Source organism: Poromitra crassiceps (genome assembly GCF_964638095.1).
Source record: "Poromitra crassiceps genome assembly, chromosome: 15".
Lineage (NCBI taxonomy): Eukaryota > Metazoa > Chordata > Actinopteri > Beryciformes > Melamphaidae > Poromitra > Poromitra crassiceps.
In genome coordinates, this window is record NC_139634.1 from 37,241,317 (window position 1) to 37,265,322 (window position 24,006).

General features: G+C 47.2%; 1 protein-coding gene across 1 annotated transcript in view; it reads left to right on the forward strand.

Annotated features, from left to right (window-relative positions):
* Positions 1–24,006, forward strand: part of pcgf3 (polycomb group ring finger 3) — a gene marked incomplete at its 5' end in the record, with an annotated part of 39,893 nt that overhangs the window by 13,922 nt on the left and 1,965 nt on the right. Inside the window, 4 exons of the mRNA XM_083651599.1 lie at positions 2,951–3,006; positions 3,347–3,451; positions 14,252–14,340; positions 18,568–18,705. Coding sequence (XP_083507725.1) covers positions 2,951–3,006; positions 3,347–3,451; positions 14,252–14,340; positions 18,568–18,705 — 388 coding nt within the window. The remainder of the gene's footprint in view (positions 1–2,950; positions 3,007–3,346; positions 3,452–14,251; positions 14,341–18,567; positions 18,706–24,006) is intronic.

Genomic DNA, 24,006 nt, shown 5'->3' on the forward strand with positions numbered 1-24,006 from the left:
TGGTTAGATCTACTCTGGCTTTGTGTTATTCTGCCTGGATAGATCTACTCTGGCTTTGTGTTATTCTGCCTGGATAGATCTACTCTGGCTTTGTGTTATTCAGCCTGGCTAGATCTACTCTGGCTTTGTGTTATTCTGCCTGGATAGATCTACTCTGGCTTTGTGTTATTCTGCCTGGATAGATCTACTCTGGCTTTGTGTTATTCAGCCTGGCTAGATCTACTCTGGCTTTGTGTTATTCTGCCTGGATAGATCTACTCTGGCTTTGTGTTATTCTGCCTGGATAGATCTACTCTGGCTTTGTGTTATCCTGCCTGGTTAGATCTACTCTGGCTTTGTGTTACTCTGCCTGGTTAGATCTACTCTGGCTTTGTGTTATTCTGCCTGGATAGATGTACTCTGGCTTTGTGTTATTCTGCCTGGATAGATCTACTCTGGCTTTGTGTTATTCTGCCTGGATAGATCTACTCTGGCTTTGTGTTATTCTGCCTGGTTAGATCTACTCTGGCTTTGTGTTATTCTGCCTGGATAGATCTACTCTGGCTTTGTGTTATTCTGCCTGGATAGATCTACTCTGGCTTTATGTTATTCTGCCTGGATAGATCTACTCTGGCTTTGTGTTATTCAGCCTGGCTAGATCTACTCTGGCTTTGTGTTATTCTGCCTGGATAGATCTACTCTGGCTTTGTGTTATTCTGCCTGGATAGATGTACTCTGGCTTTGTGTTACTCTGCCTGGCTAGATCTACTCTGGCTTTGTGTTATTCAGCCACTCTGCTCGCTGGTGCATTAACGTGTGATTAATGTGACACTCAACCTGAATGTGTAGCAGTGATTCAGTCATTAGCGTCTCAGCGCGCGGCGCTGGCTGCACACACTCATTGTTTTGCTGGAGAGATGCTCCATTTCAAACACATTAGCCATTCGCAGTTCGCACAGCTGGTCGTTTTTTTCAGACACTGCCAAAAATCGAGACCGTCACAAATGATCCGGAGAGAAAACGCTCCACCGGATGACGGATATCTCTTATCCGCTCGTCGAGGAGAGCGATCAAAGTCGATGTTTGTGATTGGAATCTAAATGTCGCTCGCAGAAGACAGAATTAGAGCATGGGGGTTTTTAACATTGAACTCATTCTCAGCCAGACATGTTTGTGTTAGAGGCACTGATAGGTCCATGGTTAGAGGCCGGGGCGCTCGGCTGTGTTGAAGAGGAAAAGAGTGCAACAGTGTCTCTGCCAGGCAGGGGTCACTGGTGGTCTGCTGTCTGGAGCCAGGCTCCGAGTCTGGAAGCTAAATTTACCCCTAGATACAGTGACCTTCCCTGTGGACGGCGGGGGAAACTAAGCTGCCACATCTCTCTTTCTTTCTTCTTTTCTTTTCTTTTTTTGACCTCCATGACTTTGCAACAAACTCTCTATATACGGTAATCGTTTTTTTCTTGTCTTTTTCTTGACTTTTTTTGAGTAAACAAAAAAGACACAAAACATGACACAGCCCTCCTTTGGATTTGCATGAGTGATTTCTCTGACAGAGGCGCGGCCGGCTTGCTGTGAGGGCAGTACTATGTTTCTGCTGTGTATATGTATGTGCTGTGAGGGCAGTACTATGTTTCTGCTGTGTATATGTATGTGCTGTGAGGGCAGTACTATGTTTCTGCTGTGTATATGTATGTGCTGTGAGGGCAGTACTATGTTTCTGCTGTGTATATGTATGTGCTGTGAGGGCAGTACTATGTTTCTGCTGTGTATATGTATGTGCTGTGAGGGCAGTACTATGTTTCTGCTCTGTATATGTATGTGCTGTGAGGGCAGTACTATGTTTCTGCTGTGTATATGTATGTGCTGTGAGGGCAGTACTATGTTTCTGCTGTGTATATGTATGTGCTGTGAGGGCAGTACTATGTTTCTGCTGTGTATATGTATGTGCTGTGAGGGCAGTACTATGTTTCTGCTGTGTATATGTACAGTATGTGAGTGTGTGTGATCCCCTCGGGTAGGTGGAACAAGATGAAACGGGACAAAGCAGGCAACATGGGAGCAGACAAACCAGGGCAAACTACACAACGCTAGACTTTGACTTTGCAACAAACTCACCATGTCGCGTCCGCTAGCTAGCAGGCCGCGCGGCGGCTGGGTGTCAAAACGCACAGTCGTGGTCGAAGCAGAGCAGGGGGCGCACGCTGTGTACGTACACGTGTCACTTGGACTGCGCAACAGGGACAGGCTCTTTAGCATTCTGACTGACGGAGCGTAATGCTATATCTGAGAGTCTGTTTCCTTTTTATTTTTCTGTCTTTTATAGAACATTTGAAATGGCTATTTAAAGGTCTCATATCATGTAAAACTGCATTTCGCTTGATTATAAAGGAGATGGAGGTGGTATCTAAACACTCAAAGTATTAAAACGCACGGTCTCCAAATGATAGACAAAGTCTATCATTGACAAAGTCAAGGGTTGAGAAGTTGTTATTGTTTATTACCAGAGAGTTTTCCCTACCTGTAGCTCTTGAAACGATCAGCCAGTCAGAACAGACACAAAATAAAACACTGGAAAGTATAGAATATGAGACCTGTACATGTCAGTGGTTTGAGATTTTGAGTTGTTTATCAAAGAAGCGTTTCTCACGGTATTTTAAATGTAGACGACACAAAAACACGAATTTGAGAAGGTGGATAGAGTACCAAAAGAACAAGTGCTGTCACAGCGTTTATGATATGTTCATACACCCATAAACTAATTACCGTAATCTGAATCAAGGAATTTGACTCCACTTTCTGTTGCTCACAATGTACTCACACACAGAAAGGGTATAATACACAAGCTAAAACAAACAAGGACAGGGGTACATTTAAACATTTACATGAACGACTATATGCTGTACAATAATACGTGTGGTGTGAAAGTGCCTAATGAGGTGCAGTATCTGATGTGTGTTTCTTCTTCTTTCAGCCATGACAGAACAATGCAAGACATTGTCTACAAGTTGGTACCGGGGCTTCAAGAGGGTAAGTGCCAATAACCTGAAGACAGTAGCAGCTTTCACTGTGCCTTGGCCACACTCACAGTCACGTCTCCTCCCCATCTGCTTCTGTTGACAAAATCATCTTGGAGTCACTGAGAAGCGAATGCATTTCATATTCTGCCTGTCGTTGATGGGGCTAGAGAACCTAATGAAATAAGCCAAATTAGTTTCATCACAAACACCCATACGCACACACGCACACGCACACGCACACACACACGCACACGCACACACACACACACACACACACACTCTCACTCACTCACTTAGGCTCTCTCTCTCTCTCTCTCTCGCCCGTCTCCGCTCTCTCTCCTCTTGTGCAGCGGAGATAAAGAAGCAGAGGGACTTCTATCAGAAGTTGGGGATGGAGGTGCCAGGCGACATTAAAGGAGACCTTTGCGTGAAGACCCACCTAGATCAACGTAATGGTACGGTCCCCCCCGCTCACCCCCCACTCACACACACACACACACACACACACACACACACACACACACACACACACACACACACACACACACACACACACACACACACACACACACACTCCCCCTTCCATTCTCTCAAGACTGAGTGGAATTCTTCTGTAGTTCTGCCCTAACATTACTCTCACCAACACATTTCCACGGTCGGACAAGCAACCCACGGTGAATGTAATGTCTCAGGAACCCCCCTAACATTTGGAAAATGTGTTTCAATCAGTGACATTAGAGTCACGCTGTGTCACGCTGGAGTGATAATATAACATCTGACACACCATTTGGTGGATCTGTCTATCTAAGTATAGTCTTTACATTGACTATGTTTACATGGACAGCAATAATCTGACAAACAATATTCAGATGAAGCTGTTTACATGGTTGCTGATAGAACTGTTCCATTCATATTCCTGTTTACACGGCGCTACTGAGCAAAATCCGATTAACAGGACAAAGGAGAATCACTGGCGACACAAACAGTTTACGTCTTGATTGACATTTTATGGTCCATTTCCTTCAAAACCCTGAGTGAGCAGCATGGTGACAGTTTCAGCCTCACCACAAAATTCGTGGGAACTTGTATTTTCTGCTGGCAGAAAGGTCACGACCTCTGGAAGGCAGAGTGAACTGCTGGCAGAAAGGTCACGACCTCTGGAAGGCAGAGTGAACTGCTGGCAGAAAGGTCACGACCTCTGGAAGGCAGAGTGAACTGCTGGCAGAAAGGTCACGACCTCTGGAAGGCAGAGTGAACTGCTGGCAGAAAGGTCACGACCTCTGGAAGGCAGAGTGAACTGCTGGCAGAAAGGTCATGACCTCTGGAAGGCAGAGTGAACTGCTGGCAGAAAGGTCACGACCTCTGGAAGGCAGAGTGAACTGCTGGCAGAAAGGTCACGACCTCTGGAAGGCAGAGTGAACTGCTGGCAGAAAGGTCACGACCTCTGGAAGGCAGAGTGAACTGCTGACAGAACGGTCACGACCTCTGGAAGGCAGAGTGAACTGCTGGCAGAAAGGTCATGACCTCTGGAAGGCAGAGTGAACTGCTGGCAGAAAGGTCATGACCTCTGGAAGGCAGAGTGAACTGCTGGCAGAAAGGTCACGACCTCTGGAAGGCAGAGTGAACTGCTGGCAGAAAGGTCATGACCTCTGGAAGGCAGAGTGAAGTGCTGGCAGAAAGGTCACGACCTCTGGAAGGCAGAGTGAGCGTCGTCAAACAGCTGGGCTGCTGCTTATGTTGTAAAAAGGTGCCAATCCTCCTATCGAGTCCTATAGTTGGATTAAGGTGTTCCTAAAATGCTCTTCAGTAAGGAATCAGAATATTCCACGTGTGAAAGTGATTCTACTTACTCCAACTGTATCTTATCCAGGTTAAGGTAATCAGAAAATGTTGTTTACATGGCAACTTCTTATTGAGACGGTTGTCTTAATCTGGTTAATATTGGATTATTGCTGTCCATGTAAACGTAGTCACTGTCGTATAGACGAACCCAGTGGCGATGACACCTCTGACCCTGGGTGTTTTAGTGTCTTTCTGTACTCATTGACCTTCAGAGGGGCAATAATATGAATACCTCTAATATTTACAACAAAGTCAAACACGGTTAAACACGCCACAGCATGTAAACATTTGTGTTCTTACTGCCGTTTCATATTGTTGATTTATTTACGCTCCACGCCAGTTTGTGACGATCTGACTGGGAATTGGAAATGGCGGTGGCAAGATACTGGTGCGGGGAAAGCGCATCAAAGGCGGCTGGGAGAAGACGAGCGTTTAGAAGCTGTATGATTGGCCGGGAGAAGACGAGCGTTTAGAAAGCTGTATGATTGGCCGGGAGAAGACGAGCGTTTAGAAGCTGTATGATTGGCTGGGAGAAGACGAGCGTTTAGAAGCTGTATGATTGGCTGGGAGAAGACGAGCGTTTAGAAGCTGTTTGATTGGCCGGGAGAAGACGAGCGTTTAGAAGCTGTATGATTGGCCGGGAGAAGACGAGCGTTTAGAAGCTGTTTGATTGGCCGGGAGAAGACGAGCGTTTAGAAGCTGTATGATTGGCCGGGAGAAGACGAGCGTTTAGAAGCTGTTTGATTGGCTGAGAAGTGCAGAACAAGCCGGGCGTCCAAACCGTTCATTTTGAAGAGCCGACCATGAGCTGTTGGCACAGAGATGTGAAACAAAGGCAAAGCTTTGGAAAAGGAACCAGAACAGTAACAGCCAGTGAGGTTATTTATTTTGCCGAACAGCAGATGGTCACACAGTGGGGGCCGCTGAGAGAAGAATTTGAGTCTGAAGCACTTCGGCATATGTGTCCTTTTGTCCTTACCAAACTGCCAAAATCCTTTTTTTTTACCCGCCTCCACCGCTCTTCGGAGGACAACTTTCTTTTTATTAGATTATAGTGATCACATTTCATACAGTGGTGAAGTAGCATCCTCCCCCCCCCCCTAGGTTATGTTATCTCCTGAAACCCCATCCCCTTCCCTCAGCAGCTCAGTTTGCCTTAGTCCTATGATGGGCCGTGGGCATTCCTTTCGATGGCAGCCTTTCTTGCAGATTTCAAATCTCCTCTCCAGTCTCTGATGTTGTCTATCCATTCTGTCTTCCTTCTCCCCCGCCGTCCTTTCGCGCACACCTCTCCCTCTATTGTTGCCAGCACTAGGCTATCGCCTCGTCTTTTCCAGTGGTCATACTTTCTCAGCTTCCTCTTCTTTACTTCCTCCAGCATTCCTTGCTCTACAGTTATTCCCACTTTCGCCCTCACCCAGTCATTGGTCCGTCTCTCCTTCCAACTGACTCTCAGTACTCGTCTCCACAGCCACAGCTCGAAGACCTCAATCATTCTCTCCTCTGCCTTCCTTAAGGTCCAGCTTTCACATCCATACAGCGCGACGCTCCACGTCAGCGCTTTTGCTAGCTTCACTTTCAGCTTCAGGCTTAGATCTTGTGATTTCCACACTTCCGTCAGGTTTGCTGCAATGCTCCTGGCCTGTCCTATTCTTATCTTGATGTCTGCAGCGCTGTCTCCTTCAGGGGTGATATAAGATCCCAAGAACTTAAACTTTTTTACATTTTCAAGTTCATCACCCTGGATTTTCACATTTCCTTTCCCATGCACATTCATGGTAGAAGTCTTCAGGCTGTTGATGTGAAGCCCCATTTCCAAGCTCGCTTGCCTGAGATGGTTTGCCATGGTCATGATTTCCTCTTTATTATTTGCGATCAGGGTTGTGTCATCGGCATAACGAATGTTCCAGACAGCTCGACCTCCGATGCCCTTTCCACTTCGCTCCAGGAGATTGATCTCCACCTCTCTCATGATCCTTTCCCCAATTGTATTGAAAAGTATCGGTGAGATCAGACAGCCTTGTCTGACTCCCTTTTCAAAACGGAAAGGCTCTGTCCTTTGGCCTTGTACTCGGACCACTCCAGTGGCATTGTCATATAGCTTCTTAACTATCCAAATCAGGTGTTGTGGGACGCCAAACTCTGAGAGAGTCTTCCACAGGGCGTCATGGAAGACAGAATCAAAAGCCTTAGAGTAGTCCACAAAAAGGAGCCACAGTTCTTCATCGTCTTGCTTTTTTGCCACTTTCTGGATGATATTTCTGACACCTTCCCTAGCTATGGTAAATGGATTGTATAGAGCACTCTTCTAGTCTATCGACTGCACAAAACACTTTACAATGAATCCCTCACATTCACTCATTCACACTCACATTCACACACCGACGACGGCGGCAGCAGCCATGCCAGGCGCTAACGAACTCGTCAGGAGACAGTTAGGGGTTCTGAGTTTAGCTCAAGGACACTTGGACACGCTGCCGGGAGGAGCCAGCCTTGAACCGGGAACCTTGGGATTCCCAGACGGCAGCTCTACCTCCTGAGCTACTACCACCCCATAGTGCTATGCACCCATAATTACGGTGTGGCTACAGGAAGTGACAGTCAGTGAACAAATATGGACGTAGACAGTCATACAAAGGGAGGACAAATCCAGGATGCACAAAGACAGGACAGACAGGGCAAGACGGGACGAACAGTCCGGATTACTATGATAATGATAAAAGTAATGTCGATGATGATGTGAATGTAATGGTCATGTTCAAGTGAAGCATAGAAAGTAAGAATAAGTAAATATATTATTACTAGGCATCTCGTGTGCTCGATTCCTAGGCTCGCCGGCTGCGCGGGCTAGCTAGCTCAGCCACTGCGCATCGATTCGAAGATTTAGATATTGGGTCAGGTTGAGTGATGTTCTTGATTTCCAGTTCAATTCAATTCAAGTTTATTGTCATTAGCAAGCACATGATAACGAGAGGAGGGGACGAGCTGCGACACAGTACTAATAGGAGAGACACTATCTCAATGTGTCAACAACAGCAACAACATCATACAAGCTTAGCTGAGGTAGCTCACTGTAAATGTGGTGCAGAGTGCCGTCACACTGGAGGGTTGGTGTAAATGTGGTGCAGAGTGCCGTCACACTGGAGGGTTGGTGTAAATGTGGTGCAGAGTGCCGTCACACTGGAGGGTTGGTGTAAATGTGGTGCAGAGTGCCGTCACACTGGAGGGTTGGTGTAAATGTGGTGCAGAGTGCCGTCACACTGGAGGGTTGGTGTAAATGTGGTGCAGAGTACCGTCACACTGGAGGGTTGGTGTAAATGTGGTGCAGAGTACCGTCACACTGGAGGGTTGGTGTAAACGTGGTGCAGAGTACCATCACACTGGAGGGTTGGTGTAAACGTGGTGCAGAGTACCATCACACTGGAGGGTTGGTGTAAACGTGGTGCAGAGTACCATCACACTGGAGGGTTGGTGTAAACGTGGTGCAGAGTACCATCACACTGGAGGGTTGGTGTAAACGTGGTGCAGAGTACCATCACACTGGAGGGTTGGTGTAAACGTGGTGCAGAGTACCGTCACACTGGAGGGTTGGTGTAAACGTGGTGCAGAGTACCATCACACTGGAGGGTTGGTGTAAACGTGGTGCAGAGTACCATCACACTGGAGGGTTGGTGTAAACGTGGTGCAGAGTACCGTCACACTGGAGGGTTGGTGTAAACGTGGTGCAGAGTACCATCACACTGGAGGGTTGGTGTAAACGTGGTGCAGAGTACCATCACACTGGAGGGTTGGTGTAAACGTGGTGCAGAGTACCGTCACACTGGAGGGTTGGTGTAAACGTGGTGCAGAGTACCATCACACTGGAGGGTTGGTGTAAACGTGGTGCAGAGTACCATCACACTGGAGGGTTGGTGTAAACGTGGTGCAGAGTACCGTCACACTGGAGGGTTGGTGTAAACGTGGTGCAGAGTACCATCACACTGGAGGGTTGGTGTAAACGTGGTGCAGAGTACCATCACACTGGAGGGTTGGTGTAAACGTGGTGCAGAGTACCGTCACACTGGAGGGTTGGTGTAAATGTGGTGCAGAGTACCGTCACACTGGCAGGCCTAATCGCTTGCTTAATCCCCCTCTCTGATTTTGGTAATTAAGACTCAAGTGGAAGTGCTCGCCAGCTCCCCGTGCCGTGTCACTCCAAGTCAGGCTGAGCTGCACCACACACACACACACACACACACACACACACACACACACACACACACACACACACACACACACACAAGCAAATGCAAACACACACATACGCAAACTCACTTAAAGGTTCATTTACACAGGCACCCACCGAGATGGAAACCCAAGGACTGCCTAGATTTCATTTTGCCATCATGTTTGGTACAGCGTGATAAATCAGAATGTTGCCTATAGCCTCGGGTAATGATAGCAAGTTGTTTCAGCTTTTGACATATAACAGAAATTGAGAAAATCAAAAGCACTGGGAACATTTGCGGTGTAATTTCCCAGCATGCCACTGAAATGGAAACACTACACTCTAAGAAAACTAGTGGTTAATCAGCGGTTCTTCTACTGTAAGATCCAAGTCCCTTAGAGTTCCTCACTTGGAAAAGAATATCGCTAAAGGGTTGAATGAAGAACTCACTAAAAGGTTCATGGAATTTCGGGGTTCATGGCGGTTTTATAAGGGGGTTCCTCAGAGAACTGTCCGGGGTCCCCATATAGAGTCGTTGCCATCTGAAAAACCAGTCAAGGATCCTTAAGTACCTTTCAGTATGCAGGATTGATTTGATCTACATGCCATGGTGCGAAAGGAAATTCACAGTGGATTTCAAGTGACTTTCTCTCTCAACACACACAGCAACACACACGCAGCAACACACAGCAACACACACAGCAACACACACACACAGCAACACACACACACACACACACACACAGCAACACACACAGCAACACACACAGACACACAGCAACACACACAGCAACACACACAGCAACACACACACACACACACACACACACACAGCAACACACACAGCAACACACACACACACACACACAGCAACACACACACAGCAACACACACAGCAACACAGTGACTTTAGCTTGTTTGCTCTTCCTCTCCCATCTCAAAACAGACCCGTTGAATGACTCATTAGGCTCCACTTAACGAGTGGCAACCTGAAGTCAGCTCTTGGTAAAGCGGCGCTCACACTGGACTAACCGCGGGCGACAGACAGCAGCACTGTGTGAAGGTTGTCCTGCCAGTCAAGCTCAAGCAGCACCGCAACTTAATTAAAGGCTCGTTTACCGAGAAGCCCGCAGAAATAGAAAACCCAGCCTCTCCAGGGCCCCACCCAGGTCATCAGCTCAGTCAAATAAAGCTAGTGCTAGCACACTGCTAACCACACAGGACACTTCAGCACTCTGTGATTCCCACAGCTAAATTCAGCAGCAGCGATGTTAATGAACAGCATTGATTCAAATAAGAGCCACTTTATTGGCCAAGACGTGCAGTGAATGTTACTGGAATTAGTGGTGGTGCAGAGGTTTGCAGGCGCTTATCGTCACAACGGGATGGAAACCTCGTATCTCCAAAATGTCAACTTTTCAGGAACTTAGGAGGATAGGAAGATCACTTAGTTTTTTGTTTAACTTGATGACGGTGCATTTTTCAGTTTATCCAGTGGGCTTTTGACACGGTTTGATGAGCCCAATTTAATCAAAACCTCACAATCCTTCATATTCACAGTATTCCCATGATGTCACATGATGTCACATGATGTCACATGATTTCACATGATGTCCCGTGTCACATGATGTCACATGATGTCACATGATGTCACATGATGTCACATGACACATGATGTCACATGATGTCACATGATGTCACATGATGTCACATGATGTCACATGACACATGATGTCACATGATGTCACATGACACATGATGTCACATGATGTCACATGATTTCACATGATGTCACATGTCACATGATGTCACATGATTTCACATGATGTCCGTGTCACATGATGTCACATGCATTTCCTACCATATGGGGCCTGTGCACAGCTCATTGGCTGCGGCTCTCATTTGATTATATTCACCCCGTCAATTTATTTATTCCAATTGTTTGTGGCGATGGAATTGAATGCTATGATGATGAATGGGTGAAAACATACAGATCGCCAAAGGACATTATGGACAGAGTCAGTAGACTGAACCAATCTCTCGATCAAAAATGGTGCCGGGGTAAAAAAAAAAAAAGCTTTCTTACAAAAACATTACGCACAGATGTAAGCTCCTTCACTTTAATCTAGCGAGAATACACAAGTGGCCAATTCCCTTCCAAGCCTGACTTGACGCTTGCCTCCTTCCCCCCCTGGCACACCACGGCTTCTTAGATCCTCTGCCTTCCCGAACATTTCACTAAGGAAAATGGAGGGACATGACTATGCTGTGTCTGCGGAGTATCAGCTTCCTCCTTCATCAGCAAATACACTACTCCCACGCGTTGTTTACTCTCTCTCTCTCTCATGGCCAAATATAGCCTCCGTTGAGAATGTCATTGCACAAGTGTGATGAGCGTATGTGAGAGAGAGAGAGAGAGAGAGAGATAGAGTGAGACTTGAGCTGTCCCATAAATCATTGACTTGTCAAGCGGCCGACAGTTTTCTTATCCGTTAGAAGATAGTTAAACAAAATGACCGGGGAAACTCTGAAAGAGACAGATTGCGCCAGTTTTCCGAATCCCCCAGACCCGGGCAATCATCCCATTAACCCGCCGCCGCTACCGCTACCCCCACCGCCACCTCAAGTAGAAGTTAAGCCTGCGCGCCGTCTATTTAGAGTCGATGAGATACTCCAGGTGTCGTTTGAAGGTCAGTCACAAGCAGAGTAACCGTCGGCTTGATCAGCAATCAGCGATGTGAACTCTGGAAACAATCACCGTAGAGACAGAGAGCGAGCGAGCGAGCGAGCACACACAGCCTCTTCCCCGGTAACACCATGTGGAACCGCTGACAGGTAGTCCGAAGGGAAATTGGATCAAAGAGGGTGAGAGCAACCCCATCTATAATCTGAACGGGAGGGAGCTTGTGGTCCACACACACACACACACACACACACACACGCACACACGCACGCACGCACGCACACACACGCACACACACACACACACACCAACACACACACACACCACCTTCTTGCCTCCACTGAATCTAGTAGGGAGAAAAGAGTGCAGTTCTCAGGGTAGAAAAACAATGGCTACCTTAACCTGTCCTGTAGCGAGTCAGAGAGTCTGGTGTTGCCGTCATCGGTGTTGAGCCAATAGACCAGGGATACTCAACTTGCTTTGCCCGGGGGCCACTTTTGTAAAATGATTAGGAGGCCAGGGGCCAGTTAATAAACAAACATTAACATATTTTTTTAATGTCGTGGATTGTAGGTTTTTGGGGTGTCGGCCGGAGTTTCGTATGACAATTTTGTGCAAACAGGATGGTTAGGTAGGTTAAGTTAAGTTAGTTAGGTTAAGTTCGTTAAGTACATATAGGTTCGTGGGTGGCGAGCAGACAGCGGTATTTGACAATTTAGCTGGAGCTCAGTCAAACTTTATTTCACGTTAGTTTTCATTGTGAATTCTAAAATTGTTCGGGGGGGGGGGGGGCACTCTGCAACCTATCGCGGGCCGCATCTGGCTCCCAGGCCACAAGTTGAGTATCACTGCAATAGACCATTTTCACGGGGGCCATTTTGTGTCGAAAAAGCAGAATAAACAGAGGTGCAAGCAAAACACTGATGAGGCGTTTCCAAATTCCAATCATGGAAGTTGGAAACCCTCATTAGTGTTTTGCTTGCACCTGTGTTTACTCTGCCTTTTCGACACAAAATGGCCCCCGTGAGAAGGGTCTATCGGGCCTAAAGTTTGAGTCGTTTCGCGTGACCGTATTTCAGTAGTGTTTCAGCCAGAATATATTTGTTGAAATCAGCTCCTTAACCTACAAATGATGCAAAAACTGTATTTTCGTCTTGGTAACATTTGATGTAAGGGCAGTAAAAGCAGTAGAATATTCAAACAGCTTAACTTGTTCCCCCCCCTCAGGCAAATTAACCAAACCCGTGTCACGCCCGTTTCAATACATCTATTTGACTCAAGGTGTACAGTAATACGGTAGTTATTATTACCCAGGTTTTTTTTCCAGCGGGGTCCGTGTGGTTTATTATTTAACAGGAGCTGTTCTGAACCTATTACACTCAGTAACCCAAGGTGAGGAGAAAAACCTTCTCCTCCCTCTTTTACCTTTATGTTCGCCTGCCAGAGATGGCTGTTCCCTCTAACAGCCCCCCATAACAGCCTCCATTTTCCTGAGAAGGAAGCACAAATGGCGAAACCCGCCGAACACAATTAAGGCCGAGCCGATGCCAGGCTTCGTGTGGGATAATCAGTATGGAGAATGACTGTGTTTTTTTTTTGTTGTTGCTCGATGCCCTGGATTAGAAGACGTGCCCAGACAGCGGAGAAGTCATAGAAAAGATGCTTTGACACCGTAGGACACGTTAATTGCCTTCTAAATGGCCTTGTGCAGGAGCCGGCTGCACGCTCCGACAGACACGGCCTGTTCAAGTACTTCAGAGACAGAAACATGCCCCCGTTTCTCACTGCCATCCATGCGCCAAGTGTTGTGTTGCACGCGGCCAATCAGCAGCCAGCAGCACCGTAGTCAATTAAGCTCAAGGCACTTGACTTAGGTTAACGAGCATTATGAGAGAGCCACTCACGTGCCACTTGCTCATCGTCTCCAAGCTGGCAAATTGCATACCGTTAACTGCTGATGTACTGAAACAGGCAAAGACAAATTGAGGCATCGCAGTGTCCATGAAATATACACTAAATCAGTGGTTCTGGACCTTCTGGAGCCGCAACTCCCCAAAAACTCGAGGCTGGGGTTCGCGTTCCCCCTCCCGCTGCCCCCCTGATTTCATCACTCACTGAAATCTGTTTCATTATATTTAGTTTATATACTACATTCATTCATTGGTATTGGAGATTTACCGTAATCATCGTGGGAGAAAAATCATTTTCATCTTTTTCTTTTTTCTGACAACCAAAAAATGTATCTCGCTACCACCCAGGGGGTCCCGACCCCCAGGTTGAGAACCACTGCACTAAAGAACAGCTTGTTGTCAGTTTGCAAAGATTTTCTTGCATGCATGTGTGTATCTTTACTGTGGATTGTACAGTGATGGCTGGCCAATATGAATTGATTCAGACATGAAAAGAAGGCCACTGAATTCTCTCTCTCTCTCTCTCTCTCTCTCTCTCTCTCTCTCTCTCTCTCTTCTCTCTCTCTCTCTCCCTCTCTCTCTCTCTGTGTGTCTGTCTCTCTCTGTTTTCCAGGCGAAGCAAAATCAGAGGAAACGGCCAATAAGGACGCAGGAGAGGAGAAACCAGAAGAGGACAACGACTATCACCGTAGCGATGAACAGGTACGACTTAACTTAAAATCATGTGACTCATGTCACATATTTACATTACAGCCCCGAGCCAAGTAGCCTACAAGCCTGGGCTCCACTACAACAGCATTTAATGTCGGAAGGCTAAATTAGCAACAGGCGGACACCAGAACTAGGTCAGAGACGGGTCATGAGTCACATGATTTTAGATGGGTCAAAGTCATATTTCAGATGTATCTTGTGCATTGTGTGGCTGGCCGAGTTGTTTTATATTGTCATGTCATGGTGTTTTGTGGTCATTAATAAACAAGATTGATTCTGTTATTTTTCTATATATATTTTTTTTGGTAGTGCTATTTTACATTGAGGTCAACGGGGAGAGGCTTGTGTTTCCCCCCTAAAAGGGGGCGGGAACATGTGCCGCCAGCAGCCGCCTACAAAATGACATATTGCCGATCTGGCGTATATCCACTTCCTGCGACACCACAACCACCACAGCGGGTGCATTTTACAATGCAGATCGACTCGTCTCGATTTCATTGGGATTCTGGCACGTTCTCCAGCGCTGCGAAATGATTTCAATAATGCAGGGAGGGGCGGAGTTCGTCTTGCGTCGGAACAGGAAGGCAGCCCGCACACCGACGGAGGTCGAAGGTCACGCCTCTTTGGATATTCAGCAATGGGGGGGCAGAATGCATTCAGACTGGCTGAATAGCCCGAGTCTGTGTGAGCAGAATGCCAGAAGGGCAAACGGCAGTCAAAATGTCAAGGAGGCAGCAGAGAGGGAAGGCAAAGAGGAGACGAGAGCTTTGGAGAATTGAGAGAGAAGAAGAAGAAACCCTGCTGATGAGAATAAGTCAGGACCCAGGAGGGGCGATGAGGATGACGTCCTCTCTTGCACATGATAGAGTGTCATTGTGAGGCATTAACAGTGGACTGAAAGGATCCTGTGAGCTGGAAATGTGTGCGCTGAAGGTGAGAGATTGAGACTTGCTGTGACAGACGGGAGAGGAAATAGGTGGAGAAAGAGAGGGAATGACAAAGGAGAGAGGACTGAGAGGGAAGATATTGGACACTCTCAAAGCTGAGGGTTCGTTGGTTTATTAGCTGTATGTCACTCTGTTGGTCGACCCTAGGAGGCTGAAATCTGGCATGGAGGTCAAGTGTGTGTGTGTGTGTGTGTGTGTTTGTGTGTGTGTGTGAAGGTGTGCGTTTGTGTTCATGCCTATTGGCTAAAGGGGTGGGGGGGGGGGGGGGGGGGTTCTAATTGCAGGGTGGCAGAGTAAGGTGGATTGCCCCTGCCATCCTGAATTTAGGAAATGTGCTCATGTGGTCGCAGCTATTGTGAATTCACGCTAAGATCCAAAGAGAGCCAATAAGCACCCTCGGGGTTCCTCAGTCGAAAACGGTGTCCTTTAGAGGGTTCTGCTAAGAGCATGTATGCATGCATGCATGGACCATTTACAAAGCTGTTACAGAATACCCACACAGATAGAGCCGATGTAGAAGTCCCACATTTTTACTGTATACCTACTGAACTAGTGCTGCACATGTGCTCCACCCCCCCCCCACCCCCCCAACAGGAATTGTTTGGGAAAAAAATGCAGTTTGCTCTCATTCCCGCAAGCGATACACTGGGATCTTAGTTGTTTGAGAGACACCCCAGTTATTCTGCTGTGAATAAAACATCAAAATAAAATGGTAGGATATGATAAATATATGGAGGTGGTGGTACTATGGTTACCACTGTAAAAGGTCCCCTCGAAAGCCCTTTTATTTGATGGAGTGCAGCCCCCCGCTGCAGATGACGGAGAGCAGAGGGTGGCATGGTAATGGACACAAGAGATATGAAGTGTGTCAAAAAGGCAGAGAGGGGTGAAGAGAGGAGATTGAAAAAGGCTCCGAGAGGCTAAGAGTGCAGAAAGACAGAGAGATAAGACAGAGAGAGAAAGCTGCAAAAGAATGAGATGGGCAGGCGGAAATCAGGAAGAATGGAGACGAGGCGCCAAATCACCAAGTGGTCTCCTCGTCACTCGGGCGTAGCCGACGCTATCGAAGGCGCTCGGCGGGGCGAGGCGGCACGCATGGCCGGCTGCCAGCACGCTCCACCTCCCTCCCTCCCTCCCTCCCTCCCACCCTCCCTCCCCCTCCGCTCTGTCTTCTGGACGACCTCTCAAAGCGCGACCTTGGGGTGTGGAGCACTAATGAGAGCAGACACACCAGGAAAAGAACTGTGGGGGAAAAAAAAAAAGAAGGAACAATGATGAAAGGCCAAATGAATCAGAGGAAGCTACATTATCAGCCAAGCGTGAAGCAGTGATATTTCAGTGCTTCAGTGTTTAGAAGCAGCCATTTTCAATTTCAGCCTTTCTCATATCAAGGACCGCTCATTGAGTTTAGATGTTCCCTCTTAGAGCCACATCTGAGAAGAACGCTTCATCAATTTGCCGGGGGGACCCCCCAGAACCCCATCAAGGACCCCCTGGTGGTCCCCGGACCCCACATTGAGGACCACCGAGTTAGAGTGTAATGAGGATGTGGTTACTGTCGCGATCTCGCCAAATTATGGTCCGATTACTGGGAGGAAAAACATATAGCATGAATGTAATAACATAATGTCGCTATTTTGCACTTTAAAGAGGCTGCTCTGGAGAAATTGCAGAACGTGGTCTAAATTATGAATTAAACCTTGAATATTCAAAGCCTGCTTTATCAGTGGTCCACAGAATTAATACGCGCGCGTGCACGCACGCACGCACGCACGCACACACACACACACACACACACACACACACACACACACACACACACATGCACTTGTCATGCTACAGCACGCCCAAAGACTTGGGAAACCAATACAAATAGACATTGTGCCTGCCTTTACCCTCAGTGCCTGCTTGTAGCTCTGCAATCACCCTTCAACACAGTGTTGATCTTTCTCTGTCTGGCACCAAAAGGCACATATTGCTCGACTCGCCCTCTTGCGTCAGTCACATGTGCGTGCGGGCGTGCATGTCTGTAGCAGGGGCTCGACGGGCTCGCTAAACGACCCCGCTAATGTAGCAGTCATGTAATGTAACTGCTTTCCGAGAGCCCCGCCGCGGACCCCCGCTCGCCGCGGACCCCCGCTCGCCGCGGACCCCCGCTCGCCGCCGAGGCTTTTATGTCACATGATGAGCCCGCCTCACCGCTGGAAAGCAGATCTGTCAGCGCCGTCTTGCTCTTTGCTTACTGAAGGGCAGAGGGGAGGGGGCGCCGCTGTGCTGCCCGCTGGTGTTTATTTGAGGACGGAGATGATTTCCACGTTTAAGCAGAAGCCAGGAGAATGTTATTTCTTCCTGCTTGGAGAGAGAGCGATACAGAGAGACAGATCATGGCAGTGTGACAGAGAGAAATCGATGGACGCTGTCCTTCTCCCGCGCTAGAAAAGGCTCGTGAAGATGCAGCGATCAGGAGGGGGCGTCTGGGTGGTGTAGAGGTAAAAGCACTCGCCTACCACCGCGGAGACCCGAGTTCAATTCCTGGCAGCGGTACTGTACCTCCGGCGAGGTCACACGTTCCTACAGACACAATTGGCCGTGTCTGCGGGTGGGAAGCCAGTGGGGCATGAGGGGAGGGGAACTGGGGGTAATAGCGCGATCCCCCACGTGCTGCGTCCTGCCGGTGAAACGCCTCGCTGTCAGGTGAAAAGAAGCGTCCGGCGACTGCACATGTTATTCGAGGAAGCATGGTGCTAGTCTATGGCTCTCCCCGGATTGGCAGAGGGGGTGGAGCAACGACAAGGGACAGCAGGGGGAGTTGGCCGAGTACAATTGGGGAGAAAATGAGAGGAAATTCAGGCCAATGCTGGCCAGCGGGCCCATTGGTTATGTTGAACCCTACACTGATTGAAAACCAACCAGACACATACTCAGAATGCAGTAACGTAGGCTGAGAGTACAGAATCCTACTGCAAATTTAACTTTGAATTCATACTACATATGGAATGGCCAGATATAACTATTTCTGATCCAAACGAGCTCAAATGTTTAAACATGGCAAAGTTGTATGATCAAAAAGTGGCGCTGCAGGTGCCTCTGCAGGTTGTCATGCTTTATATGGAAATGGCTTTAACTTTGAACCATTCTGTACTTGGTGTAAGCTGTGAAGGCTGTTTCTATTGTAGATGTTTGAGGATCATCAGCTCCTGTGTGTGTGTGTATGTGTGTGTGTGTGTGTGTTCGTGTGTTCGTGTGTGTGTGTGTTCGTTCGTTCATACAGGTCAGCATCTGCTTGGAGTGTAACAGCAGTAAACTTCGCGGTCTGAAACGGAAGTGGATCCGCTGCTCGGCACAAGCCACCGTCCTCCACCTCAAGAAGTTCATCGCCAAAAAGCTCAACTTGACATCGTTTAACGAGGTACAGTACAGATAACGACCTGAGGTGCAGATAACGAGCCGCTCCACCTGCCCTGATCCAGCGGCAGGACTCTCTCATTAGCTCCAGAAAGATCTTGATACGGCCGTGACCATTTTACAGTTTGCCAGTCAGGAGCCTGCCACCGTTGTCCCATGAGCCGCTCTCCTGAATCCACTCTCGTCTTGAGCCAATCTTCTCTGATTGCGGTCCATGTCAAAATGGAATTCCATTGAATTTGGTAAAATTCCGCTTCGAAGTGAATTTGTCTGGACTCGCTAAACATGAATCAAACATTATGAATCAAATAAAAGACAGTTAAACAAATCATAAACAGTCAATCATATTATATCTGTTACAAATACACATTATGCATCAAATACCCCCTGAAAGGTCTTTAACATTTTATGATTTTCAGCGTTGAGAATGATTGATAACAAGGTGCAGGTGACAGCGGGACAGGAACAGTGCTGACGGTGCTGAGTCTGGGTAAAGAGGGGGGTGTTTCTGTGATGCTGGAAGGACTGTTGAAGGGCCTAATTCAACAAAACATGGGTGAAGGAGGGTGCCCACTTGATAAGCTCAATGATTTGCCTACACTCACTCACCCTGAACTTAGCTAGAGAAGGTAGCTGCTGAAAATAATATTGACGCGTTCCCTGATGTTTTCTATGGTACTCATTGGTTTGGTAGTGTATCATTCTGTTAATTTTTTATTCTTTGATCTGATGAGGCATCTATAGGAATGCTTACCTTGGATGGACGAATATTAACATCCTGTGTGTATTGATAAATAATACTGAATAATTTCAGGCATATGGTAAGAAAAGAAAAAGAAAGAAAAACACATAATTCCACAGAGATTAATTGAATTCATTTTAAACTTCCTAAAGTTCCAATTCAGTTCCAATTGTGTCTCCTGTGGGTTTTAAAATCCAATTCCATTTCGGCGTCCTTGTTAACAGGGGAGAGCGATCACACCGGCGGCCGCAGCGCGTGTCACCTCGCGACGTGTGCAGCGTGAGTTTCGGCGCCGGGTCTATCCTTGACGCGTCACGCGAGCGGCCGCGTGCAACCGGGCATGAAGTCAGTACAAGTTGTGACCGGCGCGGGGCAAAGCAGAGCGAGGCGAGGGGCAAAACAGAGCGCTTTTGCAGTGAATGGCAAAGGCAGGTGACGCGCGGCTTTGGAGATGCGTCTGGTGTGAACCAAGAGTAAGCTCGTTCACCAACTTTCCGGGGCGATTTTCTCTGAATGTTGCTTCAGAGTTGGTGCTTCTGAATGTTGTTTAGGAGTACGAACATTCAAATAAGCATAATCCTGTTCAAATATTTTTCAGATTTCAATGCGCGACACATCAATTGAAAGCTTATGATCTGCACTTTCATAATCTGTAGCAAACTGAAACATGACCGTGGCCATCTTGTTTCCCAAAAGCACCAGTCCTCCCTGTCACAATTGATTCAACTACAAAACACCAGTCCCTGTCACAATTGATTCAGCTACAATAATCACCGGATTAGGAAGAAAATCCAAGTGAATGGGAGCAGTTCATTGGTCTGGATTCAGGAAGCTGTTATCACGCTGAGCAGCTTTTTGCTCAGTCATCCTCCAGGGATTTTTCATTTTCTCTTCGGTTCCGGTTCTGTCCTCGCTCTCATTGATCCCCGCTCCCTAACTGTTACACACCGCCAGTCAAATCGCTCATATTGACCCGCTCCCTAACTGTTACACAACACCAGCCCCATCGCTTCACTGCTCAAGGCCTGCTTTGACCTGCCTTCAGACTCTCCTATCCTGAAAAGGTCAGACCGGGCGGTGCAGTTTGAAACTGTCGATCGGCCATTTTAATGAAGGAAGACGAGGAGAAAACAAGAAATACAAGATATCAGAAAATGTTTTAATAGAGAATACTAGAAGACTCCTGTTTACTCAGGGGGTCGAGTCACCAAATCCAAGCCAGCTGTCTAGGAATAGAAAAGGGCGCCTGAGCTGTCCTCGTTCAAGAACTAACGAACCAACGGGATCTAGTCACTGAGTGGGGACACGGGTAGTAGTCCCATTAGACAGAGTAGTTCATCGAGTTTCATTATATAGAGAGAAAACTGCACACTCGACTATCTTTGCTCAGGTGCTAGAGGCGAAAATAAATTGAGGAGCAGAACTGCTGCACACTTAGGTCGATGTGAGTTTCTTTAGTACGCATGGATTTCAGTATAGTATAGTATAATATATATTTTTTGCATGTTCTTTTAGCGGGGGGTTCCTATCTGGAGGAAACCCCAGGGGAGCACGCGGAGAACATGCAAACACACAGAAAGGCCCTTTTTGACCTGGGCCGTAGGCACTGAAGACATGGGAATGGGGACACACCCCCAGCGCCCACAGCATCCCAGGCGGGAATCGAACCCAGGACCTTCTTGCTGTGTGGCGACAGCGCTACCACTGCGCCACCGTGCCCCTTGCAGAAGTTTTGTTCCTCAACAAAGAGTCAAATTCTAAAATGGGTGATCCACCATTTGAAAAGATTGACTACTAACCTACTAACTGACAAAATGATTACTGGCAGAAATGTACACAATGTTCAAGTTAATATGAGTCTTAATTCCTCCGCTTACTGAATAGTTTCAATTGATCAATTTCAGTATAGAATCATTTGATTTATTAAACATAAACAAAACAAAAAAATCCAAATGCATCAATTCTTGGCGTTTTGGATAATAGCCCAAGTCCTTTCCTATGAAGGGCCAAAATGAATCTGCATGGATGGATGGATGGCGGTGAGCCAAAAATAAATGTTGACATTATGTGAAATGATATACATGATATTATTTGATAGACAATTTTTATTCTAAATCTAAAACATGTCTTCTAGTTTCATACGGTAAAACTATCATCAAAAAATGAGCCTGTCACAGCCTCTGAAAGACAGGAATATTCCCCCTTTCTTTTCTTTCTAAACCATGGAGGGCCAGAACACACTGAGCATGGGCCAAGTTTGGTCCGCGGGCCCCAAGTTGGTCAGCCATGCTCTATCTGTGCTCTAGGACAGGCATGTCCAAAGTCCGGCCCTGGGGCCAATTGCGGCCCGCAGACAGATTTTGTGGCCCTCCACACAGTATTGGTTAATCAAGCAAGTTCAATTTGCATTTTTTCCCTTCACCTAACAATGACAGCATTTCCATACAGTTTGTACAACAAGCACCAAGTAGGAATAACACATGCATAACTAATGTTTTCAGATGGTAAACTAAATCTTTAAAGAGTACATTTGTATGTGATTTTTTATTTTATTTTATTCATAACCCATATGATGTGAGAAGCACCCATGCCCCCCCCCCTGCATTTTCACATTATCTAATCTGGCCCCCATTCAAAAAGGTTTGGACACCCCTGCTCTAGGAAGTTTAAATAAGTCCTTTATATTCTAAAGTATAGAGGTATATAATTTTCTGTGACTGGCACTGTCTGTACAGACACGCGGAGGCTTTATATTCAGCCGGAAATAAGCCTTTGTGATATCTGTCTTCTAATTTAGCTATTTATGATGTATTTAGCCCCCTCATCAGAGCAGCGGGGACGATATAATAATGGTGGTATGATCATTTGATGGATGTATTTTTAGGCTGCCGTGACTAATCATGGCGGCCGCCTGCTTGTCATCTATTGATCTATCTTCTGTGTCTTTTTCGCTGGCTGTCACGGAGACATGCGGGGTCGGATCCGTCATAGCGTCGCCTTCCGTAACACCCCTGACAGAGACGCCTCTCGCTCAGCTGGCCATTGTTGTCTCGTCTATTTACTCGTTGTCATCTTATCTATTGACTCGTCGTCTTATCTATTGACTATCGAGAGCCGTTTGTTCGAACACATTCCGTTTCCAGCGGCGAGGCGAAGTGCCGCACTTCACAACACAATTGTAAAAAAAATAAAAAAAACACAGCGTGCCATTTACGCGTTCCTTCTGTTTGTATACCCAAGCGTTGTCGTCGTGTCACACAGCTAAATGTCTCTGCAGCTGGAGGAACTGAATGAATGAACTAAAGACGGTGTTTGTTGACTTCGGACATGAATTGGGATCCTCCCACCTGCTATGTCCTCCCAGTGAAAATCCTTGCTCTCACCCTTCTGTCTCACCACCACTGTCTGTGTGTCAGGTGTCAAGAGGGCAGTGTGTCTCATGCCTTCTGGTTCTGCCCTTCACGGACGGGATTCTGGGCCAAAATATTTGACTGGTACTCCTACAAAATAACCCTTCAGCCGGAGGCAGAACTCAGCCATCTTCGGCTGCTCGGAGTCCTCTCTGAGCTTCCCTACAGCTGTGCAACAGTCTCTGGCAAGAAACTCATTCTGCAGGAATGGAAGTCCCCCTCTCCACCTTCTTTTCACCTGTGGTTGGCGGGCATGATCTCTGTTATACGGATGGATGGATTCCCCCAGTATTTTATTTTGCAGTTTTCACAAGACAATAAGACAAATCAACAGAGGCAGTTAGGTAACAGGTGACAGACATGCTCAGACTTGTCGAAAATAAAGGAATATGAGCAGATCAACAACACCAAATAAAAACAGAATAAAATAAAAATACCAGGGCTATCAGTTATGCGGAGTGCTTAAAAGAGCTATACTGTATGTACTATATGGGTAAGTTACTCATCCTCCTCCAGGCCTCATCTAGGTAGGTGAGAAATGGGTCCCAGAAAAACCAGAGTCTTTCGATCTGTATGACTGAAAGCATGTCAGCCATGTCTCTGCAAGGAAGGGAGACAGTGTGATTTCCATTCCCTCAAAATTAGGCTTTTGGCAACAGTCATCCCCCTCATCAAAGACTGTTGCACAGCTGTAGGGAGGCACACAGTGGATTGCGAGCAGCTGAAGATGGAGAGTCCAACTTCCAATTAGACGGATCTTTTCTCTGCCTTTTGAGAACCAGTCAAATATCTTGGGCCAGATTAGAGAAGGGCAGAACCAGACGGCGTGAGACGATGCAGCCTCTGACACCTGACTCCTGTCACACAGTGGCGAGACAGAAAGGAAAAGCTTGTGCAACGGTAGCGCAGTGGTAAGCGCTGTCGCCTCACAGCTAGAAGGTCCTGGGTTTCGATTCCCACCTGGGACGCTGTGAGCGCTGAAGGAGTGCGTGCCTGTCCGCATGTCCTCGAGTGCCCACCGGCCGGGTGGGGTCGTCAAAAGGGCCTTTCTGTGTGGAGTTTCCATGTTCTGCCCGTGCCCCCTGGGGGTTTCCTTCACATAGGAACCCCACACCAAAACATGCAATATCCTGGTCGCTGAAGTGGTGCCTCC